Below are 24,915 nucleotides of genomic sequence, written 5' to 3'. Positions count from 1 at the left end.
AGTGTCCTTGGGCAAGATACCGAACCTCAAATTGCTCCTGGGGGGGGTGTGTAACAGAAAACGTGCTGCGTGTAGAATGGGTGAATGCACCTTGTAAAGCTGATTGTGTGGAAAAGTTCTTTATAAATACAATCCAGTTGTCAAGTTAGTGTCTGTTTGACGTATAAGATGCCAGAGATCATAGAGACACACTGTAAAATATACAAAGAGCCTTAAAAGGCTGATTTGAACTGCAGATTAATATCAGTTAAATCACCACAGTGACAGAACACAACTAAAGTGTACATGCAATGACCTGAAGAGGCAGCGGCGGCTCGACGTGCCACCTGTCTGGACTTTGCCAATGATGACGTCACGGTAACGTGATGGAAACTGTGACTGACCTTCGAGCCCCTGATGTCTCCTTGGTGACGAGAGATGAGAGTGGCCCCTTTGAAAACTTCAAGGAAAAAAAAGCAGGTAAAAAGAGAAATCTCACCTTTCACATAGATTCCTCACCTAAAGTCCAAATCCTCTTCTTATGGGGTCAAGGAGAGGTTAACGTCTCACCTCGCAGCCCCCCCCAGACCTCTCACATACTTGGCTCCTCAAACTCACTCACCACTTCTGCCTTTGACAAACCGTCAGTCTGTAACTTCTCACCGGCTCGTTCAAAGCGTCTCTGATCCCTCATCTCTTGTATGATAAGTTTGAATCACTCTTGAAAACCTCGTGGGACAGAAACTAATTATTAAATAAAGGTTTTGTTTTAAGAAAGTCGCCTCACAACTGATGGAACAGAGATTTTTTAAATTCATCTCATTCACACACTGCCAGCACAACCTTCAACAGGTTCACTGTCGTGCACTTCGTCATGACGACCCACTCTACCCCTGAGCCAGAGCAGCCCATCCAGATCATAAACTCTATATAAGGATGGATGACACCACAGCGAGTATAGGTTAAACACTGCACCCCCACTTCGCCATAAGTGCTAATTAAGTTTTGTTTTTAATTAGTCTATGATACCGATTAAGAGATAACTTATGTCGACAGTTTTCAGGAAGACTGAAATAATCAGTCAGTGTCTTTGACAGTTTCTTTACCTCCTGATTTACATCTTTAGTCTTAAAAATGGCTCCACAGTGCAACCGCTGTTTGTCAGGGATTCTCCATGACGCCACACGGTCATGTCTGCAACATGAACTCCGGGCCAGATGTGTGCAGCTGTGAGGAACCAGGCCAACAGAGCTCTGACTCAGTGTTTGGTTAACAGCCAGTGGAATCTGCCAACGGTTGAGTGTCCAGAGCTGCACAGAAAATACTGTACTCCACCTGACAAACCCACAGAGACAGCTCAGCGGTCTGAGCAGCAGTTTGAAAAACTGTCACTTGAATATGAGGAGACGTCGTCACGCATCATCAAAGCATTAGCAGGTGATTTACCATCAACTGTCACATTGAAATGGAGAGTTTAAAAGATCAGAATCTTCATGTTGAAGTCAACACTGGGTTATCTGTTGGCGCACGAGGTCCTGGGACAAAAGCTCTTCAGAAATCCAGATATGGACACAACGGAGGCCTCGATAGACACAAACATGCAGCATCAGAGTCTCGAACACGTCATGTTTAAAAAAATGAATGAACTATACCCTAAAACTACTAAAGGTTCATTTGTGTTTAATTTACTGTAGCTTCTCTTTTATGTAGTAGTTATATTGTGAATGTCAGAAACGTAAACCACATTAACATTGTGGTTCACTGCCGCTGCCACTTTCTCCCAGTAGGAATGTCACACGCTGGTGTTTCAACACAGGCCAATTAGTTTGGTTCAATCTCAACTCAGCCACACAAACAATATGTGGAGAAAAGACTTGTGTGAGCCAGAGTCGATTGACGATGACGCTGCCTGTCAAACTTGATACTAAGAATTATTAAGAGCCCAATACGACGTCCAGGACTTTGAGTGAACACGATGCTGGAGCGTTTTCTGCAAACCACAACCAAACCCTTGATCATTTTTGAAATATTTTTTTATTTATGTTGCAAGTGCTCTACAATGGTGCAATTTAAATTATTTCCTGTTTCCAAATGAATACAATAAATAAAAAATCTCTTTACAACTGAAAGATCTAAGGTGGAAAATTACAAATACATCATATTTAGTATTCCTACATATGTATACACACAATGCATGCTTTTTTTTGCAAAAACAAAACAAAAAGATATATGAACACACAGGTTCAGCTGTACAATTACATTACTATACAATCCTCAACCTGGTCACCATTGTCCTACACAACATGAAGTCTACTGTCTTAAATGTAATTAGATGCTACTTATAGAAATACAGAAGTTCCACAATGTAGTTCCATTAATTTTTTTTCCCCCCAGAATTTTAAAACGGGGGGAAAAAAGAAAGAATTCACTTCTTAACATAATGAGTATTTGTTTTATTCTGAGATCAGTAATAAATAAATTACTTTTATTTTTGGGTGTCGTTTAAGTAAAATATGTTTTGCAAATATCTGAGCCAGCACATTTATTGTCCTAAATGTAATTAGCTTTAAGTTTAAACTTTCAGAAATAAATAATGTGGTTTGATAGAAGCCGGACGTAAATCAGCTCCATTCACCAGTTAATGTCACCATGACGATCTAATGAAATGATGAAACACTTTAAGGTTAAAATAATTGAATGAAAAAAGAAACGCAGCTTGTAATTTCAGACAACTGACTGGCGACCAATGGGAGGAAAGTAAAAAGATCAGATAAAGGAAATAAAAAGGGAAACAGTTTGAGAGTGCAGAAACGTGAAGGGACGAGGGAGGGAGGGGAATAAGAATTAAAGCATTTTTAACAGTTCCGATTATTTTACAGAGCTTCTGTTATAACGAACACCGAGGAGTTTAAGCTTCTGCTCCTCTCACTGCTCACTACAACCTGGTTATTAGCCGAGCATCTCGTTAGCTTAGGTCCAGCTTACGATGGAAGAGCAAGGAATCCAGTCACAGACCTAAATTAAAGATATTTGAGTCAGGATCCACCAGGTTCATCTGTGTAAAGCATCAAAATATCTTCCGTTTGAATAAAAACATGGCTCAAACTTACTCCATGTTGCTTTTCAGCTGATGCACGGTGCGCTTGTCCAGGTAACGGCAGAAGAGAGTGAGCAGGTTCGAGGGCAGAATGAGCGGCTCCACCAGTGAACACTGGGACAGCTGCCCCGCCACCTGGAATATTGTGTCAGTCCTAAACAACAGGAACACAAACGTCAAAATCCCACACAACTGTTAAAGTGGCTTCCCTTCATGGAGAATTAGAGTCAGAGGGCGCACCAGGTCTCAAAGTCGCCGATGCTGGGCTCCAGAGGAACGCCTGACGACAGCAGCTTCTCTCCTTGAGAGAGGAGAGCGTACAGCAACGACAGTCCAAACTGTGAGGGGAAGCAGCAGGTGAGAAAACACCAGGAGCTTCTAATATAATTACACCGAATAAAAGAAAACTAAAAGAAAGCACAGACCTTGTTCTGACATGCCAGCGTGAGACACTCGTATGTCGATAGAGCCTCCGAGGACGTCAGATCTTTGAGAACTCTAATGAGCTGACTGAACGTCAGACCTCCGATCACATTTCGAAGGGGAGGGTAAAGAACTGGAAGAGCCTGAAAGGTGGATGACGATGTAAGATTCATGAGAAGAAAACCATTTCAGACATTTCCCCCTGACACCAATAAAACTGATGAATAGAGATTACAGTTCAAGGAACACACTTCCCTACCTCTTCTGTATCTTTGCTCATCAGCGTTGGTAAGTTCGACGTCACGATACGCAAGATTTTCAGCGCCGAATCGTGTTTGAGAAACGGAAGCAGACGAGCGAGAAGCTTTTTGCCTTTTGAGACGTGCAGGAAAGGAAGAAACTCTCCTCCTGAATCTCTACATCAAAAAGTTTGGGAAGATTTATTACAAGAATTCAATGTCTATTAAAACTTTTTGGGTAGATCTTCAACAGAATCATCAAAATAAACCAAGAAATAATTACAAACGAGGAGTATGTGACTCACGCAGGGTTGTGGTTTTGCAGCTGAGAGTAGATGTGCTCCACCTTAAACTGAGTTTTCTCCATCAGCAGTCTTTCTTCTGCTTCAGACAAGACGGGGGTTTTTACTCTCTCCGTCTCCTCCACCTCTAACAGAGCCATGAACAACTGCAGGAAACAGGTAGGACTGAATATCAGAGGACGAGAGTTTAAAAAGAAAAGCATCTCACTGCATCACAACGACAAACCAGCCGGTACCTTTTCTATTTTGCTGAGGACCTCTAACCGCTGCTGTCTCGTGTCTTTTTGCTCCTGTAACGTGGGAAATAACGGCGTCAGTGTCACAGACGACAGATGAATACACTTCTAAAGTCACCAGAATGCGTCTCGGCGCACAGTCACCTCAAGAGGACCCTGAGCTTGGACGGCATTAACTGCACTGATGGCACGACGAGGCGAGTAACATGTGGAGACAGCAACTTGACCCAACGAGCCTTCGATGTGCACAACTGGAAGAGAGCAGAAGACTTGGAGTTGTTTTAAAATGTGCAGAGCATTGAAAGCTTGAATAAAAAAAAAAAAGATCTAGGTTTGGTTTCAAACGTAAATTAGGAAGCAAATTAAATTTAAAGTTATTGACTTTATGTTGAGAGAGAGAGAACAACCTGGTGCGTAGGAGTCGGTCTTCGTGATGTACGGTGTGGTGAGCTTGGGCGGCTCCCTCTTGCTCCTGATGCCGAGCTCCTCCTCGGCCATCTTGGCTTCTATTCGACGGTAGTACTCCTACGACAAAGTAAGATAAATTTGCTTGCAAAGAAAAGTCACACTTTGCTTATGCATATAAAACATTCCTTTTTAGATACTTAATTCATCTCAAAGGGGAATTAATAAGAAAAATGAATAATGACACGAGAGCAAATATTTCCTACCTGGTAGTAATAATCCTCGAGATAAGGATTCTCACTTTGTAGCTGAATCATCTGCAGCCTGGTGATCCACTCCCTCTCTTTGGTCGTCATGAGATTACAATAAGGATCCCAGCCGTCAAACTTTCTACAAACAGATCATCTCTCTCGTTAATGAGGCCGCTCCTCGTTCTCAGCACACTGAATACAAATGATTTCAAAATCTTGACTCTTGAACCGACCTTTGAAACACATGTTTTTGACTGAGTAATCGTTTGTGCTGGGGGTGGAGCTGGGTGACAGGCCCGGGGTACCTGAGGGTCAGAGGAACGTCACATTTAGACGCTTCACAGGAACCTCATGAAAACGTGTCTGTGGTCATTGTTTTAATCTCTATGGATTCAATGTGGATCTCCGCTAAACATATCTGCAATAGTGAAGTATCTCGTTAAACACACATTCATGCCAGAGACTGTGTGAAATCCATGAATGTCAAGTGGATGAAGAGTTTTATAAACTTGTGAGCAAATAAGAAAAAAAATACTTGAATTCAAACTTTGCTGACAAATGTTTCAGGCCACAAGTCAAACATCGACCACGCACCTGAAATGCTGCACAGGATTCGACGAGGGGCTGTAAAAGGGCGACGGTCTCGGGGAGTTGGCACCAAAGCGAAGTTGCATCATCTTAGGAGTCAGAGACTGAGGAGTGGACGGACACGGGCGGCTGGAAGGAAACATGAACCTCCCCGTCTGATTCAACACAAGTGACAACACGAGTCAGGACAAACTACATCAGATATTTGAGTGCATCAGAGAAACACAGATTTATTGTGGAATAAACCTGATTGTAAAGCTGCCTTGGGGTCAAAGGTTGACGTGAGAAGACGGGCGACCCCGGCAACAGTGGTGAATGCATCTGCAACACAATACAGAAATTAAGAATGAGGAAGTTGACCAGCAACGATGCTTGAATCCCACATGGGAAATGAATATATGTACTTAATTTGAAGAAATTCCCTCATAATGTTCTTGAGATATCGTGTTCACAAGAACCCAATGTTTCTTTAAAAGGACCAGGTAGTAAATGAATTCTCCACCTGCGACGGGCCTCTTTGGCCAAACTGTCTCCTGCAGTAGGGACCTCGGGGTTCCCCTCTCCTGCCCCTGAAGGAGGAGACAGGATATGGCAAATCCAGGAAGTTGGAGGTCAGGTGCTGACCTCTGCCTCTGTGACCATCAATCACACAAACTATAGCACTGTCCTAAGAAACAGAATAAAATAAAAGAGCTATTTGTTTAAGTTAAACACTCCGATGATCACATGTGCTCTTTTGTGATCTAACCTGAAGTAGTGATCCCGAGATCCGCCTGTTTTTTCTGTAACTGGGCGCCATCCACTGAGGGGGAAAAATTAAAACGGTGAATTTAAAATCACAAACGAGAAGTGAAGTGTCTTCAAACGTTGACGCTTACATCGTCCTCACAGATTTCCTGGCACACGGTGTTCCCACAGTCCACGATGGCACTGTCAAGAGTCTTAAAAACACAACACACCGAAATGAGGAGAAGCTGCTTTGAGGCCAGACGTCATCCTGCAATGAATAAATTCTTTTCTTTTTTTTTTTTCACCTTGACGTTGGGTCGACCCTCCACTATCCTCATCACAGCTGGATCTTCAAACATCTGTCCCCTGTTCAGCCCGCCCCTGTGTCCCCTACCTCTGCCACACTGCCGAGGGGGGGCCCGGGGCAGGTCCCGTGGCTTCTGTCTGGGAGGGGAGGGGGAGTTGTGGTGAGACGGAGGGGAGGGGTCCGGTAGTGGTGGCGATGGCGGGGGAGGCGGCGGCGGCTCTCCAAACGGAAGGAGACTGCCAACCGGGCCCTCTGGGGTCTCATTTGTATCGAGATCTACGAGACAGATGCAGTGAGAGGGTAGTTTCACCTTTTATCAGTTCTTTACAAAATGATCAGCGTTGAACGAAACCACGCTAGACTTGGTCAAAATAAGTCGGTCATGGTCATCTTCATCTGTGATCTAAGTCACAGGTGAGAATTTTTGTTGTGTAGTTTGTTTTTCTGTTGTGGAAAGGAAATGAAAAAAACATAATTCATTTAATTTGACTTTAAATCCACATACAAATAATATTTTTTGAATTTATTTGTAATACATCAAATCATCATTAGAGGTAAAATGTCAACATCTTATATCAAATAAACTCACCTGTTGTCAAACTAGCACAACAAAGTGAATCCACTTCTATGTTACTGTAATTCTACATTCATGTCATGGAGGGTCATTGTGGTTCCTACTCTACTGCATGAACACACCGGCTCCAAACGTCTCTTCGTTGAAGACATTGATGTCCTCGTCCTCCTCAGCCATGGCCTGCAGCAGACCACAGTCCATGTGGGTCTCCTCCTCTGCATCGCTCCACTCAGCTCCGTTCTCAGGCCACTGGGGCTCACACACCTCCTCGGTCTTCTGGGTGGAAACAACAGACACACACACATTTAACACATGGAGGTGCACACATGCTTTCTGTCAGACGACATGGTGCGAGGCCCCAAACTGAGACCAGCGCCTGCTGCCCTCACAGTCAGTGGAGTGTGTGAAAGCAGCTGGACTCACACACTCACCTGTTGCTGTTCTGAATCGCTCATTGTGTCACTGACTCGGTTTTTTAAACTCTGATCGGTGACTTTCCTCTGAGAGCTTCTTGTTCCTCTGCTCGGAGCGCGAGGCGCCTCATCACCTGTAAATGAACTCACCTGTGGAGGCGTGCACACGTCATCACGCTGCACGTCAGCTCCTCCCCTGCATGATAAACTTTATTTCTATTTATCTGTGTTATATTCTTTACTTATTTCGTTGAATTATGTTTTAAAATCAGAAAGAGATCAAACCGCAGATTTTTTTAAATGTTGTGTTACTGTGGGAAAAGCAGCGAGCCAATACTGACCCCTAGGGGGCGTTTTTAAACCACAGTCATTATACTGCTGCTGCTAATACTACTACTACTACTACTACTACTTCTACAACTACTACTACTACCACTACTACCACCACTGCTACTACTACTAACAATAATTAATATAATTATTGTTGTGTTGATGTTATTTAGACAGACAGATTGACTGACTGACTGATTGATTGATTGATTGATTGATTGATAGATAGATAGATAGATAGATAGATAGATAGATAGATAAATAGATAGATAGATAGATGATAGAAAGATAGATAGATAGATAGATAGATGATAGAAAGATAGACCACAGCCTTAGTTAAACATCTGCTGACTCTAATGTTTTTGCTCTATGTGTCTTTGTTTAGATGCCAAATGCTTTAAATGTTCCGTCTTTAACGTACCTAAGGATGGTGTGAAACTACTATGGCTTTATGTTGTGATTTCAGTCTTGTGAATGAATGAATGAATCTCCCCAGTTGTATTTCTATTCTCTTTCATCCCAATAAACTTTGTGCAGATACTTGTGCTCCTCGTGCGCCTTGTTTGAAAAGACTAACCTGTGCTTATCTTTAATGTTGTGATTGAGTCACCAATGAAACAGCAAAACAAGTTGTGTTCTCCTTTATTTAATTCTTTGGAATTTGTTTTTGGCGGATTGCATAGAGCAAAAGTGAAAGGATAATGCAAACTTTAAACATATGATAGCTTTGTTTGTTACACAAAAACATAAGCATACAAAATATAAAAGCAACTGCAGAGACATGACACTTTCTTTTTCCAATACAAAGCAAATATATTAAAGGGGATTTCTTTGCACAACAGTACAAAGTCTTTCACTGCGACAATAAATTTGGTCTCATTCTGTTTTTCTACCTTTGGCAAAAGCATTCAATTTTCAATATTCAATTTGAATCAATACAGTATGCAAAAGATTCACATACATATACAAAATCATTTGGCGTTGTTTTGTATGTTTCTAACCAATATGAGAGTTAAATGTCATCCTGTCAGTCTAATCGCAAAAAAAAATAAAAAAGTTTGGTTGGACGATTTTCTCTTTTTCCCCACATGACTCCACTCACTCAAAATATTTTAAAATCCACAAAGAGACCAGCTCCACCCTCATTCCCACAGTAAAAAACACACACTGAGAATTAAGAGTCACACAGCCTCTTCAACCCTGAGGATGGAAAAGTGGGTAAAGTCCTGCTGTGTCCTCAACCAAAGAGTTTGATGAAGCAGGGGTGGCAGTACGGCTTGTTCTCCTGCTCCTTGAAGCAGCCTTTGCTCAGGGGCTTCAGGCAGAAGTGACACACGAGGTGGTGGGGGTGGAATTTGGCCCCCATGGCGGTGACGCAGCGGCCCAGGATCGGCTGCTGGCAGGCCTGACACATGCTGCCACGGGACTGGTGGTAGTGGGCCTCGCACAGCGGCTTGCCCTCGTGTTCGAAGAAGCTGCCATTGACGAAGGGGGTGTAGCACTCCTGGAGACGAGAGGGAAAGAGAAAGGCAGCAACTCAGTCACAGCAGCGAGTCCTGGCTCCAGGAACTGCAATTAGAACGTTTCTCATGACATAATTCCAAATTATTCTTAAAAACCTTTTTACCATGTTATTTTACTGAGGGCTCTGACTTTATTCTGAGCTGTTGGTCAATGAGCTTCACTTATGCAAATAGAACGAATATCAGAGATGTGCCGTGACCCATTTCCAGTCCCATAGCAGAGGTCCACACTGACCCTGCAGGACCTCAACCACGTAAAGCTGCTCTCAGATGTGCACTAGAGATTATCTGGGGCCGTATGTGAGAACGCAAATGTCAGGGTCAGTTGCTCCAGGCGATCTTCAAAGTTTTTTCACAGCCCCCCCTAGGAAAACTCCGGTGACACCATGCTGTAAACAAAACTTGATTTCCACAGCTGAATCTTTTACGTCATGTCCTGCCTCCTGCCGCTCTGCTCAGGTGCCACCGCTTGTCTGGACCTTCAGGAAGTGTTCCTGTTGTTGTGAATTTTAAATGTTTGACAGACATTAACTATGAGAAACACTCACCCTACATACGAAGCACTGCGGGTGCCAGAGAGAGTTGAGGGCTGAGATGTAGTTTTCCATGATGGGCTGAGTGCAGCCTTGACAGCGAGAGGCGAACAGAGTCAAGAAGCACTGCTGACAGTACTGCTGGCCCTCACGGTCATGGAAACCTGCAGGGGACACAGTTACAGTTGCACACACTTGTTTAGATAAATGGACAATGCAGAACACTGTCTGAACCTTTTCTCATTAAGGTCGACAGTATTTATTTTTTGTCTCAAGCTTCTAATGTTTTCAATTTTCATGCTTAACGAAAACAAAGATTCAGGGTTTCTCTCCAGTTCTTGGATGTTCAGGATGGAGAAGACTTGAGGTTTTTGACTCAAACACTGATGGTGAATGTGATGCGAAGATCGATTGACCGATTTAATGAATCATGTAATGTTAAATCCCTGATTACATGAATGATTAACAGAATATTATATAAACAGTGTGTTTGATAGTAGGAACCTATGTACGTGTGAGCGGCTGGCTGCAGTTTACTGTTAACAGATGTGTGTTGAACCCAGACAGGAAACAGTGCCGCCTGTTACCTTCCTCTCCAAACGCCCGGCTGCATTTAACACAGCAGAAACACTCCGGGTGCCAGTTCTTGTCCAGAGCGGTGACCATTTTCTAAACAGCAAGAGGAATAAAGAGGTAACTGGTTTCACACGGGCTGATTCCAGCTGAATAAACTGAGACATGTGCACATCCAAGAGTCTCACGTTCAGTATGGGCTTGTTGCAGTGCGCACAGTGAGGAGAGAAGAGGGTGAAGTAGTCCGACTCGCAGTATGGTCGTCCGTCCTTCTCGAAGAAGTTGCGGCTGCCCAGCTCTGTCTCACACTCGGTGCACACAAAGTGCTCTGGGTGCCACACCTTCCCCAGAGCCGTCACCACCTGCACGTGGAATTGATTAAAATCAATTGAAGTTGTGGTTGTATTCCTCAGAGCTCTTTCTAATCACTTCATTCTTAAGACAAACTGAACATTTCTTCCAAATTTGAAGAAATTCTCAGAAGGCATTCTGGAGATATTGTGATCACAACAACACAATGAGGAAACATTACACCTCCCTGGCAGGAAGACATAGAAAAACACTGATACCTCACCTGTCCTACTACTGGCTTCTGACAAGCTGAACAGTTTCCCTTGGAGGACGTCTGAACGCCCTGTCGGCTCAGGTCAGACTGAAGCAGTCCCAGCATGCTGTCCAATGAGCCGCCGGAGGAGGGCTGTGGGGGGGCGGCGGCAGCAGGCTGCAGTGGTGCCGTCACCACTGGACTGACGGGTGCAGCTGGCTGTGGGAGGAGAAACAAGAATGATGCGTGGCACATATGTTTGGGGGATTTGAATTCTGAGGTTTGACATTTTTCTACAGGTGGTGACAGAGTTTCTTAGTTTTAGCTCCGACAAAGCAAATTGTGTTTTCAGCCCTCTACCTGTTTGTTGGTTTGTAAGCAAGTTTACACAAAAACAACTGAACAGATTTTCACAATACTTGATGGAAGGATGTGTTATCAGTCAGGAAAGAACGCTGGAGGGACATGGATCAGGGGGCGGACCCAGGATTTTTTTTGTCACTTTCTTTAATCTTGCAAGATCTGATGTTTTTCTTTGTTTTTTGTTGTCGGACCGATATCTATGAGAGGGATTTGGTGCAGCTTGATTAAATTAGGACTGCTGAGCCTTTGCAGAGTTATAATCTCTATTGAGCGTAATATCTGCAGATAACCAATCAGAAAATTGAAAATGCCACATCGTAAATAAGAAATTCTTATCTGTGCAACACTTTGACAGGAGAAAATTGACATTTTTTAGGACATTTGATCCCTGACCATCAAACTGTGAAAGTTTCTTACTAACTTCAACATCACTCAGAATCTCAAAGTCAGCACCCTATCCTGTTTATCCAAACCTTCCTTCAGTCACGCCTCACCCCTCCACCACATGTTGTGGAAATCGTTTCAGTCGTTTTCTTTGCGTAATCCTGCTGAATAAAAAATAGACGCTAAGAGTAGCTGTAATACAGGGGAATACACTGCAGCCATTTTATGAAAGATCACAAACAAACTCTAACTTTCTAGAAACTAGACAAGAGGCTTGTTATGAGCCTGTAGTTGTGTTCTCTACTGGGTGTCAATGTCAACACTGCAGTACTGAACATCACAAGTTACTGATGACAATATCCAATCATGTGTTTTCTTCTGTTTCTGCAATCCTCAACTATCGGGCTTGTTTACAACTGAACTGTAAACTGGAACCAACCAGCCTCACAATAACAGCAGCACGTCCTTTCCTCACATGTCACTGACTCACTATAATCAGATTATATCCAAAACCAAATGCCGATCTATAACTCTCCCTTCTATCTTTAGTTATTTATGTTGCTGGAAATCTTCTCCACCGAGGCTAATTTCAATCTTCAGGCCTTATCTGGTGACTGATTTACAACCAGGAGGCATGTGCTGCGGTCAGGCCCGGGCCACACAGTAACAGCGTGGTCATCGCCAAGTCAAGTGAACGATCCACAGGGAATCTGCGTGGGCTGTCTAAAAGCTCCGAGCAGGAAACAAACATCACGCTCTTGCAGACATTGACGGGTTACAGCTCTCTGTGTTGAGGGGACTCTTACCGTGCTCTGGACTCTGAAGTCAGACAGAGACGCCATCAGTTTGTCCAGTTCCAGTGTGGCGGATGTTGCCGAAGGTTTCGCAGAGCTACAACACAAAAGATGGTTCAAACAAAGAAAATACCCATTTTCATCTGATCTAACCAAGAATAAGGTCAATAAAGTACATTTTAGTATTACTGATATAAACCACAGTGTCTTCTATTGTCTCTAATTTTTCAGTTCATGTCTGAAAACAACGTCTGTGTGTTTCTTTATGTTTGTCTTAATGAAGTCTTCTCAACAAGTGATTTCACGAGTATCAGTGTAGTGAACTGTGTGTGTTCTTGAGATAAATCCCAACTGATTAGATTTGGTACCTGGAGGAGGGGGCTGTGGCCTTGTCCTTAATCTTGTCCCTCTCATCTTTCTTAGAAGACGGGAACTGAGCCAGGATCTCGTCTGATGACAACAAAACAAGGCCATGAGAGAAGATTAACTTCCAAGTTAAACACAGCAGCGTAGAAGCAGACACGACGTCACCAACCTGTAATGTTGAACTGGGTGGCGTTGAGCTCCTGTAAGAGATGGTCCAGTTCACTCAGACCTCCTCCCAACAGTGAGGAGGAGGAGAAGGCCGGAGGTGGGTCTGCTGCGCGGGGAGACCGCGGTTTACACACTGTGCTGTAATAAAGGGGCAGTGACCAAAATTAACACAGATTATCCAGCATCTTGTTTTTTAATGTGGTTGCTTTCATCACAGCCGAATAAAATCTGAGTTCACATTCTCGTGTGATTCTTGTCAGATAGAGTTAAAAATATCAAGGAGGAAGTTACCTGTATAATTTGTCTGGGTTGGAGTTCTGGGAGGACTTGATTGCAGCAGAAACAGTCTGAGAGACAAAACAGAGGAACGCTCCATATGTACAGTGCAAATGTTTTAAAAGAATTATACAAATTCACGTTTAAATATTTTTGCTTGATGAGTACAGATTGTCCCTGTTGACGTTCTACCTGCTGCGGGGTGTAGGCGGGTGGTGGTGGCCGGGACTCGGCCGGGTCCTGGGGGACAGGATCAGCATTTTGAGGCGGGTCCGAGGTGAGCAGGACGGGACACCGAGCTAGAGGAGAACCAGTGTTCTCAAGATCAGCCAGAAGGGCGTCTGAAGGGGAGAGAGAGGGAAAAGAGAGTGAATGAAAGAGAGAGAAATTGATAGAACACACAACAGCATGGGTGGGATGAAGGTTTGGTTGGATTTACAATGCAGGGAATTAAAAATACAGTTTACAACCCAATAATATATCAGTTACTTGTGTTGATTATGGGGGGGGGTTAAAGGTGGATAGAAAGAAATTAAAGTTAGTCAAAGGATTTTTACTTCATGCAATGAGACACACTGGAAGACAGACAGAACGTATGAAGTGAAGACAAGCACAGACGAGTACATTGAAACACATGCACAGGCAGTTACGTACCAAACACAACAATACGAGGACTGAGAGGGTAGTTAGGTGGCTCAGGCACTTCTGAGGAGAGACAGACAGCCCGTGTGACCAGTGCATGACATGGTAACACAATGAGCCTCCCAAGGAACTAATCAGTCAGAGGACAGGAACAGTCAGAGCCGGCATTACTGCGAGATTAACCTTCAACACAGCGAATGTATTTTAGCAAACAAACATATCTGCATTCGTATCCAAGACATGCCAAGAGGGAAAGGAAGCGACGGAGGAAGAGTGTTTGGGAGCTGATATGTAAATCTACTCCACCAGCCAAAAAACGCTCACTGCAAACTGAAACTGAAGTGTTAATAATCCACGTATGTTTGCAGAGCAGGTGAAAAAATGTTCTGAACGTGAGTAATTATAACTTTAACGTCGTGGAGCAGCTCTGACTGAATATAACCTCACTTCTTAAAGTTCTAGATCCTCCACCACTTATGGGTTGTTAGATCAGGTGAGCTCAAATACCCCTTTGTTGGAACCATCACTTTTCAACTCAGATGATTTCAACGTTTAACACCATTAAAGGGACAATCCAGCTTTTGTTGTTGGGCCAACTTTAAAAAACACATGAATAAAGTTTGTTCAACTTAAAGTTAATAAGTAACACGAACACAATCCTTAACTTGACTTAAAAAAGCTTAATTCATTGGTGTGTTACCAATTGAGGTTGTGTGGTCCAACAATTTTCCTTTTTCAGAGTATCCATAAGTAAGACGACATAAGCGAGACATCTGGTGCCTCATCAGACAGAGAATGGAGACACGAGCTGGATGTTAGCGTTTGGAGGACGGAGTCATAGTTTCTGTTTAATAAGCTGCTGTTTCCGAGCACGAGAACAGACATTAACCCTCTGCTTCTCAGATTCTGGGAACCCTTCGTGGACACTCGGTGAAAGTTGAGTAAAGTGTGTTAAGTACGGTTTAAACCATCTCAGTTGGTGGCAGACGTGTGGGACATGAACATGACCAGTTTACCAGGCCTGACGTCACCTCTGTCCCCGATGATTCACACCTCTGGTACGACCATGTGCTGAGGATCTTGTGCACATACGACTTGCCCTCCTCCTTTCCTGCTGTGAGCCTCTGTCTCATACACACACATACTTGTACGGACTCAACTGCTCATATAAGGAGTTGAACCTCTCTCATTGGGAATTATGACCATATTTAGAGCTGCCTGACGACTTGTTTGTCTTGGCCGACGGCCTCTCTTACAAGTGGTCGCCAGATCCAATACATAAACTTACAACATTGTCGGACAACAGCATAAACTGAGCCTTGTGAACATGGCCACTGGCTCACCACCACCGCCGCTCACCCAGTGCCTGTGTGTGCAATCCGATCCAGATGTGCCTGGCTGCATTTCGCCATTCCTCCTAGCGTTGCTTGAAAAGCATAAATCCCCAAGTTTCTTTCAAAAAAAAAAAGAATCTTGGGCGAGCAAATGGGCAGCTGAGGCAAAAGGGCCTTTTCTATTTTCACTGAACTCTGTGGCTTTTTGAAATAGCAGCGTGGCCCCGGGGCTATTTCAGGGCCGCTCCGGCTGCTTCTCATAATGTTGTTCTGAGACGGAGAGAGAGAAAAAAACCGTCCAACATCTTTATCAGTCCAAAAAAAAAAAAGAAAAAAGAAGAGAGAACAGTCCTCTCTGATATATCATCCCCCTTCAAAATGGATGACACACTGCTCAACATAATGTGGCTTTCTCTCCGTCTCCTGACTTGTTAATATTAATGGATGGAGGCGACCCGCTGTGAAACCATTCAAATCTAATTTACCAAGAATTTATTGAATTTGCAGGAAACACTCAGGCGGGCGGGTGGGCGCACACTGAGCAGTGTAGCAGCAGCTCTTGTGTTACCTGTATGAATGTGTCTGCGAGCAAAATCTGAGGAGGATGAGAGAATAAACATCTGGAGTGAAGGAGAATCACTCCTGAACCAGGATTGTCAAGACAAAAGAGAAGTTGTGAGACAGTTATGAGTGGAGGTTTACACAGAATATTCCCTTCATACTACAGCCTCATGCATGTCCTTGAGGGGAAAGAGGGGGAAGCTTGTACTCTATGACTGCCAGGATCAACAAGGGCTCATTTCCTCTGTTTGGCCACACCAGCCCTTCCCACAGATCCCCTCAGATATCATGCAGACGGAGAACAGCTCTGATACTCACCCAAATCCTCCATGATGTGGCTTCAGACGAGTGTTTTCCTCTGTGTGAGACTCAGGGTGGAGGAGGACAGCATGAGACAGAGGTGATGGACGAGAATCTCTCTCACACACACACACACACACACACACAGGCTCGGAGCTATTGTCTGCGTCGCTCCTCCACAACTTCTTGGACACCGTTATCCGCAGGAGGAGGAGGAGGAGGAGGAGGAAGAGGAGGAGGAGGAGGAAGAGGAGGTCCCGTTTCTTTTTCCTACACCGCTGTCTTCCTGTGTAACACAGGACCTCCGAGCGGGGAAGGCGTAGTTAAAGAAATGTGGTCACAAACCCCGGACACAGACGTCATCCCGGACATTCCTCGTCCTTATTTGGGAGGAGAACCTGAGGACTCCGAGAATCTGAGGAGCTGCTGCTGTTTGTAAACTTGTGGAAATGTTGGAGAATGGATTTTATCGACTTTCACAGGACAACACCCCATGTTAATAAAAGAAGATTGTAAACACAACATCTGGATTAAAAAACATGTGGATCAAACTCTGGAAAATGTGAAATCCACTTATTATTAAGTGTGTGTATGTGTTTATATACTCTTAATGTATGTGCATTTGTTGTGTTAGCTGTAAATAGATATAGATGTATATATGCATGTACTCCTATCACATACGTGTATAGATATACAACTATCTATATTTACACACGTGTGTAAATATAAATGTATTTCTATCCATACGTGTTAAGAGGGCCATAGACATATATATACACATATAAACACTTAAGCGAATAGTATGTATATATAGAGACAGCGAGATATGCATGTGTGTAATAGATAGCTAAGGTGAATAAAACAAATGTTTGCATTTAATATTGAGCTTGTTAACATTGGTGTTTGTGAGTGTTGGGATTCAGTCATTAAGAGTAATAAAAACACATTTCATCTATTTTCCATTTAGGACATGGAAATGTCTGGTAGAACAAAGGTCTGTAGAACTAGACTAAGATGGTCATGCTTGATACAGCCGTACAAATTCCCCAGCTAATTTGAAGGTCATCTAATCTAATCCAAATAGTGACTGATACACACTGAATGTGGGAATTTCTGATATTCCTGCTTTATTCATCACTATAGTTGGGGAAAACTGTTAATTTTCATACTTTCCCAGCACATAATACCCAGGCCATTATCACTGTGCCCTCAGTAGACCTATCTCATCAAAGTCATTCTGTCATGTCACAGCAAGTGTTCATAATAAAAATGAATGAAGGCTTTATTTAATTTAGCTGCTTCACTTTCAGGCTCCCGGACGTGTGCACGCTGGCTCGCTGCCACCACTTATTGGGACACTTGAAAAGAACAGAGCCCTTGTTTCTCTTTCCTACTGTGACGAGTCAAAATGTCTGCTTTAATAAAACTCCCCATGGCAGGGACAGTGCGCTCACCTTCTGTTAAGTGTCAACCCTCAAACTGTGTCATTTTCATTAAATGTCGTGTGTTTAAAATAAGAATCAGTCAGCAGCATAAAAAACAAAACAGGAAAACTTTTAATTAAGCAAACTTACAGTTACAGGCTATATTTATGTGATTAGAGGAAGGTGCCACACTGATGTTGGTGACATGTGATGTATTTTTAACACAAGAGAATGCTCCTCCTGTGTTCACTGTATGTCACAGACAGAATGTCCTCTGACCAAAACGTCCCTCTGCTGCTGAGGAGGTACCTGCCTTTGGTCTCAGTGCATGAAACACACAACAAAGAACTGACAAGTAAAAACATACTAAAGACACAAAATGACAACACCAACAAAAAGTAACATATTAACCATAAAGGTGTTTTTTCCTGGTATAAACTTAAATCCAAAATGTACAACAAAACTGGGAGAATCGGACCCAGGAAACGTATGAGCTGAAAGTTCAACTGTTTCTGTGAAAGTAAAGCCATCATTTTGAATTTGTTCATGCAGTTTGCCGATTGGGACGCCAGACTCCTTTATCCATGCATGTTACTTCTAGAGCACTGTGACAGACAACTACGCCTTCACCTTTTCAAAAATATTAATGAGAATAATTATAATAACTCACACACATACACACAATCATACTTTCCAAACCACCTTCTCCCCTTCACAGGTTTGACCAAGTTGGTGCTTAGGAGCAAAGTCAAGGACAGGAACTGCATGTGATGTGGAAATTAATATTAAAAAAAAAATCATTTGGAAAGAAGATTTGAGGAGGGAGGGTGTTGGGATGATAGCATGAAGGTAACATGGATAGGCTTGGTTACCTACAGTGTTCCCATCCATCAACTGAAATTATATTACACATCCTCCGCCCCCGCTACTTCTCCAATGCAGTTAATCCACACACACCCACTTCCATCCTTCCCTCTGTCGCTTGTTTCCCCTCCTTGTTATCACTGCACAGCCTGTTCGTTGGCAGTGCTGCCAGAGTCCTGCGGCTTCATCACATCAGGGAGTTCCGGAGGGCTGGAGAAGGCCTCAATATGCAGCTGCTCAAACATCTCATCTGGAGGACAGAGGCGACAAGGAAACCATATCTCCATCATGAAGGCAGAGTTGCACATCGACAGATATATTCAAGACACACTTGATATCACAGACATAAGGAGCAGCTGAGAGAGCTATGGCTTTAGGCCATGTTGTTGGAAACCTGTCTGACCAGCAACATTTTTTAGAGATTGTGTCTATTGATGACTTTATAGAATAATTCCTCATCCACAGCACAAATAGAAAGAGGCGTAGTGGCAGGAAGCACAAGAAGATTAACGAAACATCTCAGAATCTTAAAAGCACACAAATAACATAAACTACACGTACCATTTACACGGAAGGCCAGACCAACGGTAGCTGGGGCTTGAGGTCTGGCAGTCTGGTTGGTGAATCCACAGTCACCCAGAGTTTTGCTGTCCTCTAGCAACTGGTCATCCTGTGGAACAAGAGTGGAAAATGTTACAAAACAAAAGTAAAGTGTCATTATTGTCAGTGAGAGTAACTCGGTAACTGTCAGTAACTGTCAGTAACTCGCGAGAACTGCAGCAGTAACTACGAGGAGGATAACAGAGGACATTTGTTTTAGATTTGGCCGCAAAGCTGTTTACTCCTGAGACTCCCAAAGTGTTTTGTGGACTCAAACACTTCACCCACCCCTCTACTAGTGGTGAGTAGGCAATGAGTGGATTTTCATTTGTGGGTGGACTATCCCATTAACTCTGTGATGTTTTATCTATTTTGGTTACGGCACAGGACTCGGTTGGGTGTTGGTGATATACTTTGTAGAGCCGCTGGTCTTCGGGTGGTCTTTTAAGAATTCCTTCGACAATACGCTTCAGCTCATAGACGGTGGTGGATTCCTTGGCATCTGTGAAGATTGTAGTCTTGTGACGCCGGATCATTAAGAACACGTCCTGAAATAAACGAGCATAGAAAAGACAATGAGTCAAAGTAAATTCAGTCCACAGATGTGAGGATGACACATTCACAGACTGGAGGAGGAAAAATGTCATTCTCAATTTAAAACAGGATCAAGCAGGACGACAGATTGTGACGCTCGAGTGACAATTCAGACTGAATGACATCGAACCGTCTTTATCAGACAAAACATGTCAGTAGGCCATGAAAGTGTTTCACCACTGTCCATCTGGCGACTGTTCACAATACATCACGAGCACACAGGTCCACTCAGCGTGTCCCTTTGATGAGGGACAAGGAACATGTGCGGGTATGATTGATAGATTTAACCGCTTGCAATTCATTGATTCATGATCATACACGGAGAGCACTACAGGCACACGTAGCTCCGAGCTAACGCAAACTTAGCTTAGCACAGCGACTGCACAGAGACAAACACAGGCCTGACAGTTAGCTCAGCATTAATAAACAGTGGAGCTGTGACAGCGTGTGTCCAGTGTGTCTGATAAGCTCGGTCACAGATCTGCCGTCTCACCGCTCCCGGTGTTAGCCGAGCTAACACAAGTTACCTCGCTTAACATCTCTCCCTACAGATGGAAGGCTAAGCTAACACAGCAAACTTAGCGCTAGCAGCCTAGCTAACAGAAACTGAAAGAAACAGTCCCAATAAACGACATTTTAAGTTTTGTTATCTTCGCACGCACGTTTTTCCAAACAAAGCCCCGAGGGTTAACTCTAAAAAAAAATAAAAATAAAACTCACAAAGCGATCGACAATAATAATGAAGTTACCATTTCAAGTGGTCAGCTAGCTAGGCAGTTAGCCCTCTGTGTTCAAGCCCAGACTGCACCGCTTGCGGATGTTGCGCAACCTCAGATAAGAAGTAGGTATTCACGGAGCAGCGCTACGGAGCGCTGCGTGACCGTACGAAGAATTTGGCGCCAGGCTGTTTGAGACGAACGCGAGCTGCTGGCTCCGGACTCAGCGACTGTCAGTGATTCGAACACCGTCGGTGCTGGAAACCGGATCCCATGTCGGTGCCACGATGTTGCTGACTTCGCCCACAGCGTCGGTTGCGGTAGGTGACCTGTCTGTGGGGTGCACGGCGAGCTAACGTGGAGGTGTTGTCGGTGACGTTAGCTAAACACCCGAGGTGACGCCTGTCAGGAGGATGAGTCGCGTTTGTTAGCCGAAGCTAATTCAGCGATTGAAGTGAAATCCACATGACAGGTTAGAACCGAGGCGGGTTCCCTCGTCACGTTGACCGTGTACGTCACGTCACATTCAGCCCCGACTCACCTGAGCATCAAAACACCACAGAGACTAATGACCCAGGTGTCAGGTCCCGAACCTGTCAAACTCACTGTCATCAGATTTAACACGGATTTAATTACAACAGGGCCTGGGTTGATGTCGCTGTTTATTATGGCAGACATACTTGTAAACATACTGACGTATTCTATCGATCCCGAGGAAAACTTAGTGATACTTTGTGATAATATTCGACATTGTTTTATTGACCACCCAGAGATCCTTATCGTTTTTATTCTGTTCGCAGTTTTATATATTTTGTCCTGTCTGTTGCAGCACAACTGAAACACTACAGACACCATGTCAGTGGCGGTGGAGACCACGGCGTCCAGGGTTCCTCTCCCTCTTCCGACCCACTTCTCCCACGCAGAGCAGTCCTTCTCCCTCAAAAAGCGACATGTCCCGCACTTTTCTTCCCCAGCCCGGATGTCACATTCTCTGCCCCCGCTGCCTCCATCCAAGGGATGTCCCCCTTTGAGCAGGGTGTTCCCCCAGCAGACATCCCCCTGGACGCCCCTGTCTTGTTCCCTCAGTAAATCTCCCAGTACAAATTCTGTGTATGATCCCAGCAAACAGCAGTCTTATTTCAGTCAGTGCTTCACTAATCTGGGTCTACTGGGAAGAGGATCCTTCGGAGAGGTCTACAAGGTGAGCAAGGCAAATATTGTGGAAATTGAATTCTGCATTTGAAGGACTACAGTTCACACCAAGACATTACAACAAGGTTTATAATTTAACAATCTCTCAGATGAAGTAGAGGTTTAAAGACACTTGAACACTTGGTACAAGCTAAATAGTCACGGCCTGTTAACAGTTTACCTTTCCTCTTCTTTTTCTAATATAATGTTCCTGACATTGGATTAGGTTGAAAGGGAAACAACAGTGTTTATATAAAGTCTTGTCTGTTTGAATACAGATATTTTCTGTCTGAACATGATTTAGAAATCCCCGACTAGAAGAGAAAAACTGTTTTGTTTTTGTAGGTGCTAAGTAACGAGGATGGTCGCCAGTATGCAGTGAAGCGCTCTGCTCATCGCTTCAGGGGAAACAGTGAGAGGAACCAGAGTGTGAGGGAAGCGAGGAACCATGAGCGTCTGTGTCCACACCCCCACATCCTGAATTTCGTGGCAGCCTGGGAGGAGTATGGTCGGCTGTACATTCAGACAGAGCTGTGTAGCACCAGCTTGCTGCTCCATGCTGAGAATCAGCCTCCCAGCCCAGGTCTGTCTGGAAAGGACAATACACATAATGTGCTTTGCTTTCTACCCCAGTTAATTTTATATTCTGAACAGTTGGCACTACTGACATATCTGTCTTTTAAAACTCTCCAATCCAGATGAGCCTGCAGCCTGGGCCTACCTGTGCGACCTCCTCTCAGCTCTGCAGCACTTGCACTCTCATGGTTTTGTTCATCTGGACCTCAAGCCGGCCAACGTCCTCATCACTGACTCTGGTCGTCTGAAGCTGGGGGACTTTGGGCTGCTGCTTGAGCTCAAACACAAGAGCTCGGAGTCTGTGGAGGGGAAAGTGAAAGACGATGCTCAGGAGGGAGATCCCAGGTATATGGCCCCTGAGCTCCTCCGTGGGGAATATGGACCCGCTGCAGATGTTTTCAGGTACAAATGTCACAAAGGAGAAAATTAAGTGAAATTCTAAAATGTTTCTATCTGATCTGATTCAATGTTGTGCCTGAATATTGTCACTTCAGCTTGGGTGTGTCTATTCTGGAGCTTGCCTGTAATATTGAAGTTCCAAATGGTGGAGAGGGCTGGCAACAGCTCAGACAAGGCTGCCTCCCCTCAGAGTTTACCAGCAGTAGGTTCTACTTTTCTTTTAAGTCCTCAGGAATTTTCCTGTTTTATGTATTTCGATGATTTCTCACCACCTCAGTCTGTATTTGCAGGCCTGTCGACTGAGCTGCAGGCAGTGTTGAAGATGATGCTGGTCCCAGAGCCTTCTGAGAGACCAACAGTAGCTGAGCTTCTGGCTCTTCCCTCTGTCAGGAAACACAGGTGGAAGAGGCGCATTCATCTTGTGGTCACAGAGACTGTGTTAACCCTAACCACCCTCTGCCAGGTAATGTCAAACTGTTCAAATCCTAACTTTTTGAGTTTGAATAATATAATTAAACATATTAATCATGTGGCTTTACAAAGAGGGACTCAACTGGCATCGTCCATGGTCAACATCTACCAAGTCAGAGTTATAAACCACTTATATTCAAGATATAACACTGCTTTCTGCCAAATAAACTCACAATATTTAAATATTTTTATATGAAAACATTATAAACCTGAAGCATAAAAAAATTGTCTTCTCAATGTTGTCGTTGCCTTTTTTCCCCACAGTTGGTGTTGTGCTTTGGGTGCAGACTCCTGTCCTCCCTTCACTTGTCCTTTCTTCCTCGTTGGACCAAACCAGCTCCCTGCACCCCTCCTAAGGACAGCTGGGACAGAGATTTAACCCTGTCCCTCAGCACCATGCAGGCTGACCCAGGCAGCCCAGGGGATGACGCAGTGTTTCTGTTGGATCACACCAACCCAGGGCTTTCCCCCACCTTCTCACACAGGTAGAGAATCATTGTGTCCACATGGTGTTGTTTATTGTAGTGTTTTAGAAATGTCGAAATATCCAACAACAGCGAAGTTAAGAAACACCTGACTGACAGGCCACTTCATTTGCTTCTGCCTTCAGCTGAAATTATTTATTTTATATTGGCTCCATTTCACAGGGTCAGATCCAGAATGTCTGTCGACAGCACATCCACTCCTCTCCCAGTTTCACCGACCCGCAGTCATCCTGCCCGCACACCCACTCACTCAAATCTGGGTGAGTGGTCCTGTAACTTGGCTCAGACCCCCTCCAGCATCCACTCAAATGGTTCCTGCCGCACACTGACCCCGAGTGCAAGCCCCATACACACAGAGCTTCACACAGACAGCGTGAATGAAAAGTCAGCGCAGAGCCGCCATTCTTCATCAGCCAGGTCGACACAGCGGCGCGGTCCCGACTGGGTTGGAGCAGAGGAGGTTTTACCCCGACTCAGCTTTGAACCAAAGAACCTGCTCAGTCTGTTCGAGGAAACGACTCTCGAGGACAAGCCGTGAGACTGCCAGCCTACCTGTCAGGTGTCAGGTTAAAAACCACCTGATGTTTGAATGTACCACGTTCACCAATCAGCTTGTATGAACTGTTTTCTCTGCCATATTATTACAGTCGTACAACAGCTTCTTTTAACATGTATTTGAAAAGATTGAAAAAAGATTTAGGGGTAAGCGTTGAGCATGTAATCAAACCTTAAAGCACTTTTTATGTTTGGGTAAATGCAATCTGTTACTGGTTTATTGTTAAATCATTAGCTTGGTGTGCTCTGAGTCGTGTATCTCAAGAGCTGCAAAAGAAAATAAAACAAGGAGAAATACTTGTCTGGTGTGTTTTTTTTATTGTCAGTGACTTTAAAATAGAAAATCTCTTATTCAAGCTCAAGGTTCATGTGACTGGAAGATGACAAGTGACAGTGTAGGAGTCATTTGATCGACTGACTCATTGATTTTCATCATCACACATTGTACAATAAGTGTAAACAATATAAACATGCAATGTAGAAACCCTTTTTAAATTAGTGACTGAGAAGGCTCAAGCATGAGAAATGCTTACATATATATATATATATATATATATATAAAATGTGCTTCTATTATCAAATTAACTAACCTTCAGAAATATACAAAACAAACAAAAAATTAGTACACTTGGAGCTTTTACAAAAAATTCTGCAAATGCTTCTTTTAAAAACCAAAAGCAAATTATACAAATTGAAATTTGTTTTGCTGCAATTAAATATATTTTAATGAGTTCATGTTTTTAAAATACTCTGTTCACCAGTAGATGGCAGCAACGCACCCGCCGCTGCATTTCAACCCTTTTTAA

The 24,915-nt window shown here is 43.8% G+C and overlaps 4 protein-coding genes across 8 annotated transcripts; 1 reads left to right on the top strand and 3 right to left on the bottom strand.

The window, feature by feature from the left end:
• Positions 1-1,994: 1,994 nt before the first annotated feature.
• On the bottom strand, positions 1,995-7,723 carry patl2 (PAT1 homolog 2). Of its 2 annotated transcripts, none has more exons than XM_020104814.2 (19): positions 7,562-7,723; positions 7,253-7,406; positions 6,555-6,832; positions 6,399-6,461; positions 6,269-6,322; positions 6,023-6,187; positions 5,767-5,841; positions 5,527-5,675; positions 5,166-5,237; positions 4,948-5,071; positions 4,684-4,801; positions 4,421-4,527; positions 4,277-4,330; positions 4,044-4,186; positions 3,759-3,915; positions 3,502-3,642; positions 3,317-3,414; positions 3,090-3,230; positions 1,995-2,994 (listed from the first exon to the last, which is right to left on the bottom strand). In XM_020104814.2, exons 1-19 carry the CDS (start codon positions 7,583-7,585, stop codon positions 2,961-2,963), a joined length of 2,151 nt encoding a protein of 716 aa, XP_019960373.2. In that variant the 5' UTR covers positions 7,586-7,723; the 3' UTR covers positions 1,995-2,960. The 2 variants fall into 2 exon arrangements, with proteins under 2 accessions (XP_019960373.2, XP_019960374.2); XM_020104815.2 differs by having other exon boundaries at positions 7,253-7,403; positions 7,562-7,712.
• Positions 7,724-8,499: 776 nt separating this feature from the next.
• Positions 8,500-17,062, bottom strand: LOC109640687 (transforming growth factor beta-1-induced transcript 1 protein-like). 2 transcript variants are annotated; one of them, XM_020104817.2, is made up of 12 exons: positions 16,253-17,062; positions 14,052-14,102; positions 13,590-13,738; positions 13,413-13,468; positions 13,123-13,259; positions 12,956-13,037; positions 12,600-12,684; positions 11,077-11,265; positions 10,691-10,864; positions 10,517-10,598; positions 9,945-10,093; positions 8,500-9,377 (listed from the first exon to the last, which is right to left on the bottom strand). In XM_020104817.2, exons 1-12 carry the CDS (start codon positions 16,263-16,265, stop codon positions 9,111-9,113), a joined length of 1,434 nt encoding a protein of 477 aa, XP_019960376.1. In that variant the 5' UTR covers positions 16,266-17,062; the 3' UTR covers positions 8,500-9,110. The 2 variants fall into 2 exon arrangements, with proteins under 2 accessions (XP_019960376.1, XP_019960377.1); XM_020104818.2 differs by lacking the exon at positions 14,052-14,102 and having other exon boundaries at positions 16,253-16,871.
• A 705-nt stretch (positions 17,063-17,767) lies between these two features.
• LOC109642812 (elongin-B) lies at positions 17,768-20,606 on the bottom strand. Of its 2 annotated transcripts, none has more exons than XM_020107747.2 (4): positions 20,466-20,606; positions 19,536-19,670; positions 19,084-19,192; positions 17,768-18,772 (listed from the first exon to the last, which is right to left on the bottom strand). In XM_020107747.2, the coding sequence occupies exons 1-4, from the start codon at positions 20,466-20,468 to the stop codon at positions 18,660-18,662; spliced, it is 360 nt and encodes a 119-aa protein (XP_019963306.1). In that variant the 5' UTR covers positions 20,469-20,606; the 3' UTR covers positions 17,768-18,659. The 2 variants fall into 2 exon arrangements, with proteins under 2 accessions (XP_019963306.1, XP_019963308.1); XM_020107749.2 differs by having other exon boundaries at positions 20,437-20,575.
• Positions 20,607-20,610: 4 nt separating this feature from the next.
• On the top strand, positions 20,611-24,406 carry pkmyt1 (protein kinase, membrane associated tyrosine/threonine 1). Of its 2 annotated transcripts, none has more exons than XM_020107741.2 (8): positions 20,611-20,752; positions 21,262-21,633; positions 21,969-22,206; positions 22,322-22,601; positions 22,694-22,800; positions 22,889-23,061; positions 23,334-23,554; positions 23,717-24,406. In XM_020107741.2, the coding sequence occupies exons 2-8, from the start codon at positions 21,286-21,288 to the stop codon at positions 24,090-24,092; spliced, it is 1,743 nt and encodes a 580-aa protein (XP_019963300.1). In that variant the 5' UTR covers positions 20,611-20,752; positions 21,262-21,285; the 3' UTR covers positions 24,093-24,406. The 2 variants fall into 2 exon arrangements, with proteins under 2 accessions (XP_019963300.1, XP_069374229.1); XM_069518128.1 differs by lacking the exon at positions 20,611-20,752 and adding an exon at positions 20,802-20,942.
• The last annotated feature ends 509 nt before the right edge of the window (positions 24,407-24,915 follow it).

Source organism: Paralichthys olivaceus, chromosome 21 (genome assembly GCF_024713975.1).
Source record: "Paralichthys olivaceus isolate ysfri-2021 chromosome 21, ASM2471397v2, whole genome shotgun sequence".
Classification (NCBI taxonomy): domain Eukaryota; kingdom Metazoa; phylum Chordata; class Actinopteri; order Pleuronectiformes; family Paralichthyidae; genus Paralichthys; species Paralichthys olivaceus.
This window is presented reverse-complemented; position numbering and strand designations above follow the sequence as displayed.